This window comes from Phaenicophaeus curvirostris, chromosome 3 (assembly GCF_032191515.1).
Source record: "Phaenicophaeus curvirostris isolate KB17595 chromosome 3, BPBGC_Pcur_1.0, whole genome shotgun sequence".
Taxonomy (NCBI): Eukaryota; Metazoa; Chordata; class Aves; order Cuculiformes; family Cuculidae; genus Phaenicophaeus; species Phaenicophaeus curvirostris.
The window spans coordinates 43,884,533-43,898,334 of NC_091394.1; the positions used below are offsets into that span (position 1 = coordinate 43,884,533).

At 42.4% G+C, this 13,802-nt stretch overlaps 2 protein-coding genes across 3 annotated transcripts in view; one reads left to right on the forward strand and one right to left on the reverse strand.

Annotated features, from left to right (window-relative positions):
- The window catches only part of SPIRE1 (spire type actin nucleation factor 1), a 132,952-nt gene extending 120,275 nt beyond the window's left edge, over positions 1–12,677 (forward strand). The window contains exons 13-18 of one of the 2 annotated variants that reach the window (XM_069853781.1): positions 249–422; positions 3,761–3,898; positions 5,364–5,434; positions 6,476–6,503; positions 6,592–6,728; positions 7,884–12,677. In XM_069853781.1, the coding sequence (XP_069709882.1) occupies positions 249–422; positions 3,761–3,898; positions 5,364–5,434; positions 6,476–6,503; positions 6,592–6,728; positions 7,884–8,136 (801 nt within the window). In that variant the 3' untranslated portion in view covers positions 8,137–12,677. The remainder of the gene's footprint in view (positions 1–248; positions 423–3,760; positions 3,899–5,363; positions 5,435–6,475; positions 6,504–6,591; positions 6,729–7,883) is intronic. The other variant, XM_069853782.1, reaches the window with a different exon arrangement.
- Positions 1–13,802, reverse strand: part of CIDEA (cell death inducing DFFA like effector a) — a 557,707-nt gene that overhangs the window by 459,696 nt on the left and 84,209 nt on the right. The gene's annotated exons all lie outside the window — the stretch shown is intronic.

The window sequence follows — 13,802 nt, forward strand, 5'->3', positions numbered from 1 at the left end:
GGCAGCTCAGTGATTTGCGGGGGGTCGGCCCTGGTGGTGTGCGTTCTGTAGTGAGCTCACTTGGTGCTTAATCAGTGAGATGAAGCCAGTGTTCTGAGATGTACATATGGATGCCTTTGTAGTCTGTTTGCTTTTTTAAATTATTATTATTAATATTACTATTTTTTTTTTTCATGACCCAGAGGACCAAAGCTAATGGTTTCATTTATACACAGCATTCGCTTCTCTGCTTCCTATCTATTGTTCAGGTTCCTAGGATAACCAGTTTATTTCCAAGGATGACTTTCAGACCACTTTTTTCAACTATGCAAACAGCTTCTCTGCTCAGCTCTCATCCCGTTGAAGCGGCCATGTGTGGGGTGGCAGGGGCTATGTACTATCTCTGTGAGAGAGCTTTTTCCAGCAGGTGGAAACCCGCAAAGGTTTGCCTCTTTTTGCTGGCTTTGGAAATCACCTGCACCAGCATGTTCCCTCCTAGGGGAGCACTTCCTAAGCTACGGCAAGAATTAAAGCTTAGGCTGGGACGTGGCACCTGATTGACTTTGATTTCAATGTGTGTAGGATATTTGTGTGTCTTCAATCACCTCATGGGGAAAATAAATCAGTTCTGAAAGGACAGCAAACTAAAAATGCAACATCACAAGATGATCAAGGGGACAGACCTTAAATGTTACAGCATATGAAGATCCTGCAGCAAAAATCCAGCAAAACTATTGTAATCCTTGGACTGTGTTGAAAACAATAAGGTTTTATGTTTCTACCACGATACGCTATGTAGAATGGAAGGGCATTTGCAATCTGTTTTACTTGAAAACCTACATATGGGTTTAGTCCTCAGCACACTTACATATCAGAGCTTGCAGAATAACCAGTAGCTGTGTACCAGGGAAGGCAAATCGACTGAAAAGAAAAACTAATTAATTTACCCCTATATAGAATTGAATATGAATAACTTATTTTTTTTCCTACTTTTTCTTGTCCCAACCAGTAAGCGAAAGTGTGAAACCTGTTGCAGGAGAGTTTATAGCTTAACCATCCAACTGACTTAGAAACTTTCAGTCTGCAAAAGCAACTGGAGTTCAGAGTGCTTGATGAATTGTGAATTGCAGAATTAGAGACCAATCTGGCACATATTCATATTGCAGTTTACTAGGACAGCTCGTTTGAATACCTAGTGATATCCTTTAATGAGAAGTTTTACAAGGAGTATATTATGGTAGAATTGTATTAGTCATAAGGATCTATTAGGCATGTGTATGCTGAGAATGACCTACAAAGCGCTTTATTTCACATTATGGATATGTAATTCTTACTGCATGCTTTTGCTGAGTTAAAGAGAGTTGCACATACACACCTTAAGCTATTACAGTGTATGTAATAAGATTGCACAGTCAAAGTGTTAAGCCAGTTCTTACGAGGATCATGGAAACTTCAGTTCAAAACAGTATTTTTAAGTAAGATTCCCCCCTTTTTAAAAATAAGAATACTGATTTGTCTTTATTGTTAAAATAAGTATTTAGTACAATCCCAGAAAGTCAAAACGATTCAAACTACATTTTGCCTTTAGTTGTATGCTTCTGTTGTATGCAAGTGTTGCAGAGAGCTGAAGTGCTCTCACTTAGAGCTGCCTAACTTAGGTGCAGATTATTGTTCGGAGTTTGAGCAATAACTCCGAAGCATCATTCCTTAATGAAGTTTAGTCAGAGCTTAGCGTAATTTTAATTAATTTCAATGTCTTAGAGCTAGTGTTGAAACAAAAGATTTTCTCGCATACTTATTTCTGTTCTGAAAAGGAAAAAATCAAGCAGTTTTCTGAAATTGGCATAATATTTATCTTTCATTTAATGTTGCATTAACATTTTGTTGTCCTTGTGTAACCTCTGGAATTAAAACATTAGCATTTAAACATGTGAACATTTTCTATGTTTCCCCTGTTGCCTGCTAGCTGTTTCTATTTGCTTTAGTGGTAATCATTTTCGATTGGTACAACAGGCCCACACTATTCCCCTAGTACCTGCTCAGCACCTATAGCAGATCCGCAGACTTTCTTCAAAGGAGCAATATTCCCTGACGTCATCGTTCTGTAAATTAAAGGAATGGGCATTCGTGAGGGGGAAGGAGGAGCTTCAAGTAAGAAATATATTTCTAAAGGACTTAAAGCTCTGATTGATTACAAGCATTCAGTCAGCCTCATTCACCTTGGACAGTTTCGCTCAGTCTCCCACGATGCAGAATTGAGGAGTTTTTTTGCTGGCATTGTGCGCATCCCGCTTTCCCACCCTCTTCCTCTCCTGTCTCGCCGCAGCCTTCAGCCGTGCCTTCTCCATAGTGAAGCAGTTGCTATGGGAAGAACCCAGAATGAAGGGCTGAGAGCTGCTGGTTAGCTGTAAAGTTGCGCATAAGGAACAGAAATTATTTTGTTTGGGCTGTGCAGTTTTACACCTCAGAACAAATTGCAGTTGCTTTTGATGTAGTTTTTTCTCTCCAGAAAACCAGTGATTCTATACCCCAAAGGTTTAGCTGGCAAATCTAACAAAGTTAACTCAACTCTAGTCTTTTGTGGGGTACCTTAAACAGAGTGAAGTTTCTTTGTGTTCCCTTTCTAGATAGGTAAGACAACAGTTTTTAAAAATGTGGTGGTTCCTAAATGCTAATGTTTGCCAGGTCTGCAATGTGGAAAGATTTTCTTTTTAATCTAATGGAAAGACAGAACAGACCTCTGAGAACATGGAAACAGAGCATTTTGCTACTAATCCGATTCATCACTTCCATTTGTAAACGAGATCTCCAAACTGTCAGCCATGTCTTTGTATTTGCAGGAGCAATTTCCTTCATTTATTCAGAGAGCATTACATGTCATTGTCATTACTGCACAGTAGCCCCCCTGGGCTGACTGAAAAGGTTCGCTAAGCATAAAGCGATGCAAGTTCCCACAGAGGTTTCTGTCTTTCTGTTGGAAATGTATAATCAACTACCGGGCTGGATTACAAATTGGGTTGGTGCTTTTTATTCTCTGGTACCAAATTCAGGAGTTCTCTACTCAATATTCTGCTAAATGCTGTAATACAGAACAGACACAAGATTTTTTAAGTGGGAAGTTTTGTTGTTAGTCTCTATTGGAGTCTCTATCATTAATAATGCAACACTGGACAACCAGTTCTCCTGCTTTGTATTTGAAGATTATTTTATAAAGCTTAAATTGCTGCTGTTAATTCCCTGGGCCAGAAAGGACTACTTCTGTGCCTGAACTGCCATAACTTTTTGTGGTCTTGGTGGGATTCTGATCATGTAAGCACCAAGATGTGGTACCACTGAATAAAAATTTCTGCTAGAACGGGCTACTAACAACTTCCCTTGGCCACTCTGGGCACCACAAAGTCTCAGAAAATGTGTGTCTTCAAACAATACATGTAATAGTAACGCCATCAGCCAAATTACATTTTCAAATTGCAAACCCAAATGTTGATTGGTTTGAAACAAAGCCTTATAATAAAAGAGAAGGGGTCAAGCGGTTTGAGGAGAAAAAAATGAAGAAAACTGTCTTTGTTGTGAAGACTGAACATCAGACCATTTAGGTCACACTTGGGCAGTCTCTGACAATTTGAAACTCATGTGATGCCCATGGATGAGCCAGCACTATTCCAGTTCGAAGGGAGAAACCCTCTGTTTCTGGAGTAACTAACCAGGTGGCCGGTTGTCTAGGTTGAAGTCTGGAAGAAACCATTTGGCTTTGAAATAATACAGATTTTTTGGCTTTCAGGAGGAGTTCTGTTATCCGGTGGAATGTCTAGCTCTGACGGTGGAGGAGGTCATGCACATCCGTCAGGTGCTGGTGAAGGCAGAGCTGGAAAAGTACCAGCAATATAAAGATGTCTACACTGCTCTCAAGAAAGGAAAGGTAGGGCTGGAGGGAGGCTGCGAAGCCTATTGAGGGAGGCTGATTGCACAAGCCTCCCATTTACACATTTGTTTCTTGCGGAGTATTGGAATAAAAGAAGGAATACCCACCAGAATTCCCCTATGGGCCGTCTGGCTTGAATTTTGTGCAGAAACATGAAAACTTTTCATGGAAATACCTTAGATGTTTAGATTGTCTACAAAAATGCAGTAGCATTTGCAGTTACCGCAGCACATCTGTCTGTGTATGTTTTAAACTTCATTGACTAAAGTGATTTCTTTCTAGAGTGTCTCCATGCCTTCTGCAATTGTTCTATTCCAGAAAATAAAGTAACAGCAATACAAAATCAAAACAGGTTTTTTATATGAATTATTGGTATCAAGCAAAGATAGATTTATGTACCTTACATATAATATCATATAAATAATATATGAAGCTTAGCAATGAGCTTCTGTCACATATCAGCATAAGTTGATGCTTTAATTAGTTTACCCCACTATTAAAATTGTTCACTTTTATTTCTAACCAAATTTATTTAGCCTCACCTGAGTCTTTGGAATCATAGAACCATAGAATAGTTTGGGTTGGAAAGGACCTTAAAGATCATCCAGTTCCAACCCTCTTGCCATAGGCAGGGACACCTCCCACTAGATCAGGCTGCCCAAGGCCCCGTCCAGCCTGGCCTTGGACACCTCCAGGGATGGGGCAGCTACAGCTTCCCTGGCCAACCTGTGCCAGAGCCTCAACACTCTCATCATGAAGAAATTTCTCCTTATGTCTAGTCTAAATCTGCCCCTCTCCAGTTTATAGCCGTCCAGTTTATAGTCATCTTTTGTTAGAGTTTAAAACTTTTCATTGCTCAGTGCCTTTCCTCCCTAGAAATGTTCTTCAGCTGTGATCCTTACTTCCTTTGAATAAACTGAATGGGTAGGGTTTATTATCCAACTATAAAGCAGGTTTTCCTCAATTATGATTGCTGTAATAGCTATTCCCTGCATCTCCTCTAGTTTTCAGGAACGTAGGATCGGAAGAAAATTATCAAATGTTATCACAGGCAAAAACTTTGTGTCACGGAGCCTGACCTGAATAGTTAGAAACAGTTTCCAGACTAAATGTATTTGTGACTGAACTTAGGCCCACTTAGTCTTGTGCTCTTCAGTCATAACAATTACCCTTCCTCACTGCTGCTACTCTTACTTTCACTTCGCTTTTTTTGTAGTAATTATATAAACATTAGTGATGGAAGAGTAAACATGATTTAATAATTAGTTGGAAAGTATTTAATTTAAGTAGAAAATTAAAGGAGTATTTTTAGATCTATGAAGGTATGATTCTAGACCATTCTTTTCAGTATCACCTGGACCCCAGAACTGCAGCTGTGATCCCACTGACAGCAACTGATAGATGAAGTCATTATTGTGCAGGACTTTGCCTAACATTGTGGACTCCTCTGTTCTTCTTTTAGCTCTGCTTTTGCTGTCGAACAAGAAGATTTTCTTTCTTTACCTGGTCTTACACTTGTCAGTTCTGCAAGAGGTAAGTATTTCATATCTGTTAATAAATGAATACTGTTTCAGAGGGATAAATGGTGATATATACATTAGGAACCCCTTAGTGTTTTCCCTGTGTAATGTTGATTGTTCTTATTTCTGTAACAGTCAATGTTGAAAAAAAAAATTATATAAAACCAGTCCCTTCCTAAATGACAAATTTGCTTCCTTGGACTGAAACTCTTGGCTAAAAATGAGAGAAACGCTCATTTGTTCCTTCATGCTCATGAGGTAGTGAGATGGAATTTATTCAGACTCCCCAGTCAGCAGTTCCGTAATCTCTGTTGTTGGGGAAAACATTTCAAGGCAATTTACCTTTTTTACTATTTGTGGAGTATTGGTGGGAGAGGGGGGAAAAGGGATAATTTGGATGCAAAATGAAAAATTTTAAGTTGAACAGTGAGACAATAAATCTGGAGATCTGTGGAATCAGTGACTGACTTACCAAAGGAGGCTTCTTCAGAGGAAAAACAGCTATTCCTTTTGGGTTTCTATTTTTTAAATTTAGCTGTAGTTATAGAATCATAGAATAGCTTGGGTTGGAAGGGACCTTAAAGATCATCCAGTTTGAACGCCACTGCCATGGGCAGGGACACCTCCCAACGTCCCATCCAGCCTAGCCCTGAACACCTCCAGGGATGGGGCAGCCACAGCTTCGCCAGGCAACCTGTGCCAGTGCCTCACTGCTCTCATAGTGAAGAAATTCCTCCTTATATCTAGTCTAAATCTGCCCCTCTCAGTTTATAGCCATTGCCCCTAGTCATAACATTAGAAACCTTTGTAATCAGTCCCTCCCCGGCTTTCTTGTAGCCCCTTTTAACTACTGGTTCTTATTTAGCATTTCTCCTTTCTTTTGTCTCCATGTTCTGATTGAAATTGTTACATTGAAGAAGCTTTAAAAATAAAAATCTTTGTTTGAGGGGACGATGGGGGAGGATTCAAACTCCTAAGAACACTTATCTCTTATTCTTCATATAAATGTAATTTTTCCTCATGGAGTGATTGATGCTCTTGCTTTCTCACACAGGCCTGTATGCTCACAGTGTTGCAAAAAAGTAAGTAAGTGAACTTGGGGTTAGAGCCTTGCTAAAAAGCTGTAATCTTTGTAATGATACTGCATGTTCCTTCTGCTATTCGCAATAGATGCGGTTGCCATCAAAGCCATATTCTACTCTCCCCATCTTCTCACTGGGACCTTCAACCTTGCAAAGAGGAGAAAGCTTTATGAGACCAGAGAAACCCTCTACCAGTCACCACCGATCGCTGCGGAGCATGTCCAGGTGAGAAAAAACCCTAGTTCACCTGTGTCCATTGGAAATGCTTCCTAGCTGTTTTGTACTGAGTAATCAATCTTTAAGAAGATGCTGTCTATCTGTTTTGTAGTTGCCAATATTTGTAATCATAGAACCACAGAACCATTGAATAGTTTGGGTTGGAACGGACCTTAAAGATCATCCAGTTCCAACCCCCCTGCCATGGGCAGGGACAGCTCCCACCAGTCCAGGCTGCCCAAGGCCCCGTCCGACCTGGCCTTGAACATCTCCAGGGATGGGGCAGCCACAGCTTCCCCAGGCAAGCTGTGCCAGCACGTCAGCACTCCCATGGTGAAGAAATTCTTCCTTCTGTCTAGTCTAAATCTGCCCCTCTCCAGTTTGTACCCATTGCCCCTCACCCAGTCACTACAAGCCTTTGTGAATAGTCTCTCCCCAGCTAGTGCTCGTAGTAACTGTTCTGCAGCCTGAAAATCCATGTTTCTTCTGCTCGTTGCTTTGATTTACAGAAACAGCAAAAGTAACAGCGTGTCTTAAAGCTTTTTCACTTTACAGATGAAAAATAATATGACTCTGGGACAGCTGTATTTCTGTAGCACCTCTGCAAAAATATCCCTGCCTTGTCTTTTTCTGGTGTGAATAGACCCTACAGAGATAAAACCCGCAGGCTAGAATCACTCACTAAATGGGAATTCAGGAATGTCTTACACAGATTTATCTTTTCTTTTCTAGTTTTTCTAATTCTAGTTTTCACTATTTGATGTTATCAAGTTATCTATTGTTTTGATATCTTATGTGCAGATAGTTGTCAAAGCCAATCCAAGAAATTAAAAATGAAAGAAATGCTCCTTTTGGAGGTCATCGACAGTGTAAGCACCCTGCATAAATCACTAGTGCTAGAATGCTGTGTAGCCAAATACATCATCTCTTTGTAGTTATCAGTAAGGTTGTTTCTGTGAAGGTAAATGGTACACATGCCCTCAGTTTGTGACCCTGCAATCTTGCCAGACTGCCCTCTCCAGGTCTCCTGGTGTCATTTTTGGGACAAGAGAAAGGAAGATTTGAATGTAGACCATTCTGATGTGCTGTTTTCTGAAATTCTCCCTTGGGGACCACTGCCGTGCTGCTAAATAATGTGACAGGCCCCATTCTTTTGCCTTTCAGGTTGACTTCAAGGTCCAAATCTGTGGACAAGTCACATGAAGAGTTTCCCAAAGAGTTAATGGAGGACTGGAGCACAATGGAGGTGTGCGTGGACTGCAAGAAGTTTATTTCAGAAATCATCAATTCAAGCCGGCGCAGCCTATCTCTGGCCAACAAGCGAGCCAGGTTAAAAAGGAAAACACAGTCCTTCTACATGTCGTCGCCGGGAACCTCTGAATACTGCCCCTCTGAAAGGACTATCAATGAGATCTGAGCCTTGTGCCTTTTTCTTTGCTTTTGTCTTCATGAGGTCATCGTCCATGAGCAAGGTCACTGAAACTGGATTACCATTCTGTTGCTTCGTTTCACTTGACTGGCTTGAATTTGCATTAGGTCACAGGATTTCCTACTCCAACAGTTCGCAGAGACGCAGAATGCTGTGCAGAATGATACGCAACGGGTCAGCTGCTTGCACTGGAAGAATATCAATAGTTTGAAATCGTTGCCTCTTTTGTATGCGTGTGTTGAAACTAGAAAGCCTTTTCTTGCTTTCAGTCTTTTTTTAACCATGCTTTGAATCATTTTTTCAGGAGGTGAGCTGAAAACAGATGTTTAATGGAGAACCAAATCTAACAAAGGGTCAGTGTTAGCAGAGTAGCAAACAGTAAGTCACATTGGCGTTCCCACCCTAGTAATGCTCACGTCCTACTTTAATCAGCAAAGGGTCATATCGCACACCAGCCACCGAGTGTGAATGACCGTGGTCAAAACCGTCTTTCTTGGAACTGTTTTGGTTGCTCTGAGATCAGGGTTCAGCACAGGACTCTACAGTGTTTGCGTCCTAGGGCAAAATATGCGACGAAGCCATTTGCCCACGTGGTTGGCCATTCCCCTGAGCTGCTGTACTTTTTAAGCCTTAGTGTATTTCTAAGTGAGCAGGTTTTAGTAGTTTACTTCCTATCTTGAATGTATGATGATGACTACTGGTAGCAGTGGCTTTTAGTGGTAGGCAGAGTTGTACAGTTTATGGGGAGGATGGGAAATAAGGGAGGCTTCTCATTTTAATGGAATACCTGTAAAATCGTTCTCGTGGTTACTCAGAGAAAGCGGTGGGTAAGGTGTAGATTTGTATTATAACGGAGCACACAAATACTGCTATAGGTGTGTCTGACAGCATATCTGCTGATAACCCCATTTTTTCTGGGGTTTATAACTTGGCTGTAAAAAATCATGTTCTGCTGAAATTTGGGACAGGGCTGTCTCAGATTGGGAGCAATCTCTCTCTTTTCTTTTCTTTGAACTTTTTTCATTCTTTCTCTTTTTTAAATTTGCCTATGAAAGAGTGCTAGACTGGTCGTTTAGACTTCCCGACAATGTTACAACGTTAACTGACATCTCATGCTTTTTTTTTTTGCACTTTTTTTTTGTATTCAAAATCCTTTTTTTTAAATTCAGGCATTAGCAGAACTTAGTCAATAATTTAGGGCCAGATCATTTTGGTATTTAAAACCAAGCTAATATAGCCAAGTTATTAATACTTGAAAATCAAATACTGTAACTTTTTCATAGATTTTTTAATACCCTGAGGCATATTTAATATCTATATAGCAGTGTATTATAGAGTGACATAGCAGAGACGTTCAGATCTATTTATTAACATTTCTATACTTCGGATTAATGAGAGATACCTCAGAACTGCTACAAAGTAGCTGGGACTGGATTTCTATAGCGTGATTTTAAAGGTGTATTAATCAAAACAGATTCTCCCACTTAAATCTCATGCGTTGAAAAGCCCAAGAGGAGGCAGACTGCCCTGCTAGCCCCAGTGCGGAGGCCAGGGAGCTCCAGGAGCTGTTGGCTCCCATGCAGTAGCTGGGCTCCAGTCTCAGTGCAGGCTGCCTCCTGCTGCCCTTCTCCCCTTCAAAAGTGGATTTCCATGTTAAGTTTCAGCCTTTGAAGCAGCCCCTCATATCATATCTTTTAAGTTGATTTGAAAAGCACATTGTGAAAGTCTCCTTAAAACTTCCCAGGGACTCATCCATCCTTATTTTTCTTTAAACAAGCCCTTGGAAAATGAGAATTTTTACGTATGCAGGGCCTATTGAAGGTTTTAATTGTTTTTAAACCAATACAAATGAACAGGAAAAGCCAGGCTCAAGGCTCCCTCTTTGCTGTCCTGTGCGAGGTCAGCTGTCATGGCCCTCTCCTTGGAGTACCTCTGGAAAAATGTCTTGCACCTGGAGACTGGCATGTGATAAGGCTGTAGGATTGCAGGGGGTAAGCAGCACAGACAGCCTGATGTGAAAGCTCTGCTGTTGCTGGGAAGGTCACCTGATCTCAGTCACATCAGCACTTTTTCTCATTTCTGTGCCAAAGCCAGGCTGTGTGTTTGCTGCACAGCACATCAGGAAAGCTAGACAGAAAGAAAAGCAGGAAATCTCACTTGGCATCTCCCCTGTTGTTGTTCTTACCATTTTCCCTTGGAAACACCCCAGCCCCATGTTACAATCGCTCTGATCCTCTGCTTGCAGTCCTCTTTCCCAGCATCCTCAAGCCACTGAGGTGCAGGTTATGCAGCACTTGGTTTTTTTTTCCCCTTCAGAGGGATGTAGGACACTGCGGAGCAGGCAGAATCAAGGACTAAGTAAATCCTGAGTGTGCAAAAGGAAATGAGTCCCTCACGGCACACCTGCACCATCCGCAAGCTGTACTCCCCATCCACCTCAGCAGTGTCTGGGGGGATCTGGGCAAGCAGCAGAGCCTCGGGATCAAGTGTCCTCCTGGGATGTCCAGCAGCAGCTTTTGGCTCCGGCCAGGCTGTGCTGTGCAGGGCACCAACACCAAACAACAATGCAGTGGTTGTACAAACTGCTTCATGTTGCTTGTGCAGAGCTGCTGTGGGGCAGGGCTTGGATACCTCCCTTTTTCCCTGGAAAAAGCTCTCTGGGTCACTGACACACACATGGCAAGCACCAGAAAACATGATGCAGAAGGCTGCCTCCCCCTTTCCATCGCGTCCTCTCTGCCACAGTTGCTCTGCATTATCCTGGCATTTCATTCCGCAAAATCAGCGGGTTGGTTTGTCACGCAGAGCCTGGAGGAGCTCTGTCTGTTGCTTGGATCTCTGCAGAGAGGGCTATTTTTAGCTTTCCATCTCGCTGCTTGCGCTAGCATCCCAAATCCCATGCAGTGATTTGCCTGCGTACCCCGTGGCTGCCCAGCATGTCCTACTTATGGGCTGAACTTCCCATCAGCATACGAGGATAAAATCAGAAGCTTGTAAATACGTGTAATATATTTATTAATATTTAGGAAGTCTCCCATCAGTCATGCAGTGGGAATTGCCTTTCCCGTGATATTTTAAGAAGGAAATTAGTCTTATTTATATGTGTGTTGGCTGTTATCTTTATTAGATTTAATGCTTTCAGCCCCCTAATGCAGTTTGCACTCCATAGGCATTTTAGAGTGAATCCCTGCTGGAAAGAAGGTGGGATTGGCATGGTGAGCTCCTGTCTGTGAATTTTTAAAACATTTTAATTATTTTGAGCGTTATTAATATGCCCAAGGTCTGCTCAAATAAATCATAGGAGACCCAAGGAGTTAAAAATGCCACTTGTCTTGTTGTTTTGTATGTGAACCCGGTTGTAGAGAATTTCAAGCCAGCTCTGCCTCATGGTGGCGGTGGAGGAAGCGAGCAGGCTTTGCTCTCAAACCTTTCAAGTGTTCATTGTGACAATAGCGCTTTGGGGGTTCTTCCCTTTGTTACTTCCTTTACACAGGGAGGGGTGTTACCTGGCAAAAATAAAAATGCCTTTCCATTACAGCCCTTATCTGTGTTAATCATTCACGTGGAAGCAGATGTAGAGGTTTTCTCTCTCCTTTTCTTTTCCATGGTTTTATAGTTTTGCAAGATCAGTCAGGCGTTTCTTTTGGCAAAGAATTTTTAATGGAAGTGATTGAATAACAGCTGAACACTGGCCGGGCTGCGTGGAGGGTTGAAGTACTCTTAGAACAGCAATAAAACTGCTTGTGTAACCCCAGTGATGCAATAAGCACGTAGTGATCATGCCCAGCCAACTCCCTCTGTTGCCAACATGCTGCTACTTCCAGCTCTGCTGGTCTGCAGCCGAGGAGCTCGTCCTGCATGCACTACAGGCTTTGGGAAATCTCCATCCCTCACCTTTGGGAGAGAAATGCAGGCAACCTGTTGGAGAGAATTTTTTGACTGATTGTTTTTCATTTTTAAACCAGGAATTGAGAGAACATCTTTATCACAACTATGATGTTGTTCTCTCTTCTCTTTCAAGCTCCCCCTTCTCCCACAGGAATGTTCAGCATTGGCTTCCACGTTCCAAGTTACTGGCTGCACGCTGTATAGGTTAAAACTAATTTAAAAGCTCCAACTTTAGACTCCTGGCTGCTCTCTTCATGCTTTACCTCATCCAGCAGCTCCAGCACATCCTTTAGGAATGTCTCTCTTAGGAGCTCAGTCTCATCTGTGCAACAGTGACACCACACAGGCAGAGGGAAAGGTGCTGTGACTGTATGCTCCGGTGCTACAGAATATGGATTATGTTACTGCTACCATAAACTTTTATAGTATTTCCATGTTGATAACTTGGAGCTGTTCTGGTTTATTTCTTCTTCTTTTGTATATCTGTATCTTAAAGTCAATCTCAAAATGTTTATGACTATTGATTCCAGCTATAAAAATCTGTTTTGTTGTTTCTGTCTGATTTTTACTATTGAGTTTTATTTTTTTGGGGTCCTGGAAGTGACTGTTCACCAGAATTTGCTGGCGGGAGAACCACTGGAGAGGGGCATTAGCTCGGTCTGATGTGATACACAGAGACACAGAACCAGTTTCCTGACACAGAAGCTTAAGTTCACGAGTGTTGTCCTCACAGCGGCTTGATTGAGTCGAGCACCACAGCCCCTTCCACTGGGAGAGCTGGTGCCAGCTGCCGCCTCGCGGGGTGGGTGCTGAGCAGGACACAGGCTCCGGCAGCCCTGAGCCCAGGGAGCCCGTGGCTCTTTGAGTTCTCAGCGTGACGCTGAAAAATCCCAGAGCTGCTCATGTTGCTCAGTTGACCCGGCACAAGCTGTGAGCCTTCCTGTGCCCCAGCGTCCTCGTCTGCAATCGGAACTTGAAAGCAATTCACATCACCTCCAGGTGCACCGAATTCCAGATTGCTGCAACTATACAACACTTGGACAAGCAAAGATTTGTGAATGAAGTTTGCTGTGGTCAGTCACACTCAAGGAATCTCATAGGGCTTAGCAGGAGATGGAGTCAAATAGTTCTCAGACAGACACAGGGAATCTTATGTGGTGACAGCTTTGCTTGTTTATTTTCACCACTCTGCGAGGCAGTAAATTCTCAGTTTCTCCTCTGGGTGCACAGCTGTTGCGGTGCTGATGCCAGGCTGAACCAAGCGTCAAGGGATACAGGTAGCCTGGGCTCTGTGTCTTCAAAAAAGGATGGAAGCCACCACGGCTGGCAAAGGGCATTGAGATGGGTTTTGTAGGACAGTTCTAGAGGAAGCCATTTGGAATAAGCCCTGTTGTAGCTAATAAAGAAAAGCATTTTTAAGCAGGTAGTCTTCAGCGTGCCAGACTACTTGTACAGCTGGAAAAGACCTGCTTGATTATTAGCCCATTTGATTAAAAAACACCTGCAAGTGCAAAAAGGTGAGTGCCCAGTATGAAAAAATACATTCCTGGCACCTCCCATGCAGTTGTAGCATTTCCATTAAGCTGTGGGTCCTTCCTCCAGTTCTCTAAGCAGAGTTAGGTCAGTGCTTAACAGGGGGAGCCAGGGCAAGGCTGTAGGCCAAACACTGCGGTGTGGGACTGTTCAGTTGGCTTTTGGGGTCTCTAAATCTACAATTAATAGACACAGGCAGGAGTTGATGCAACTTCTGCAGGAGGTTGACTTCC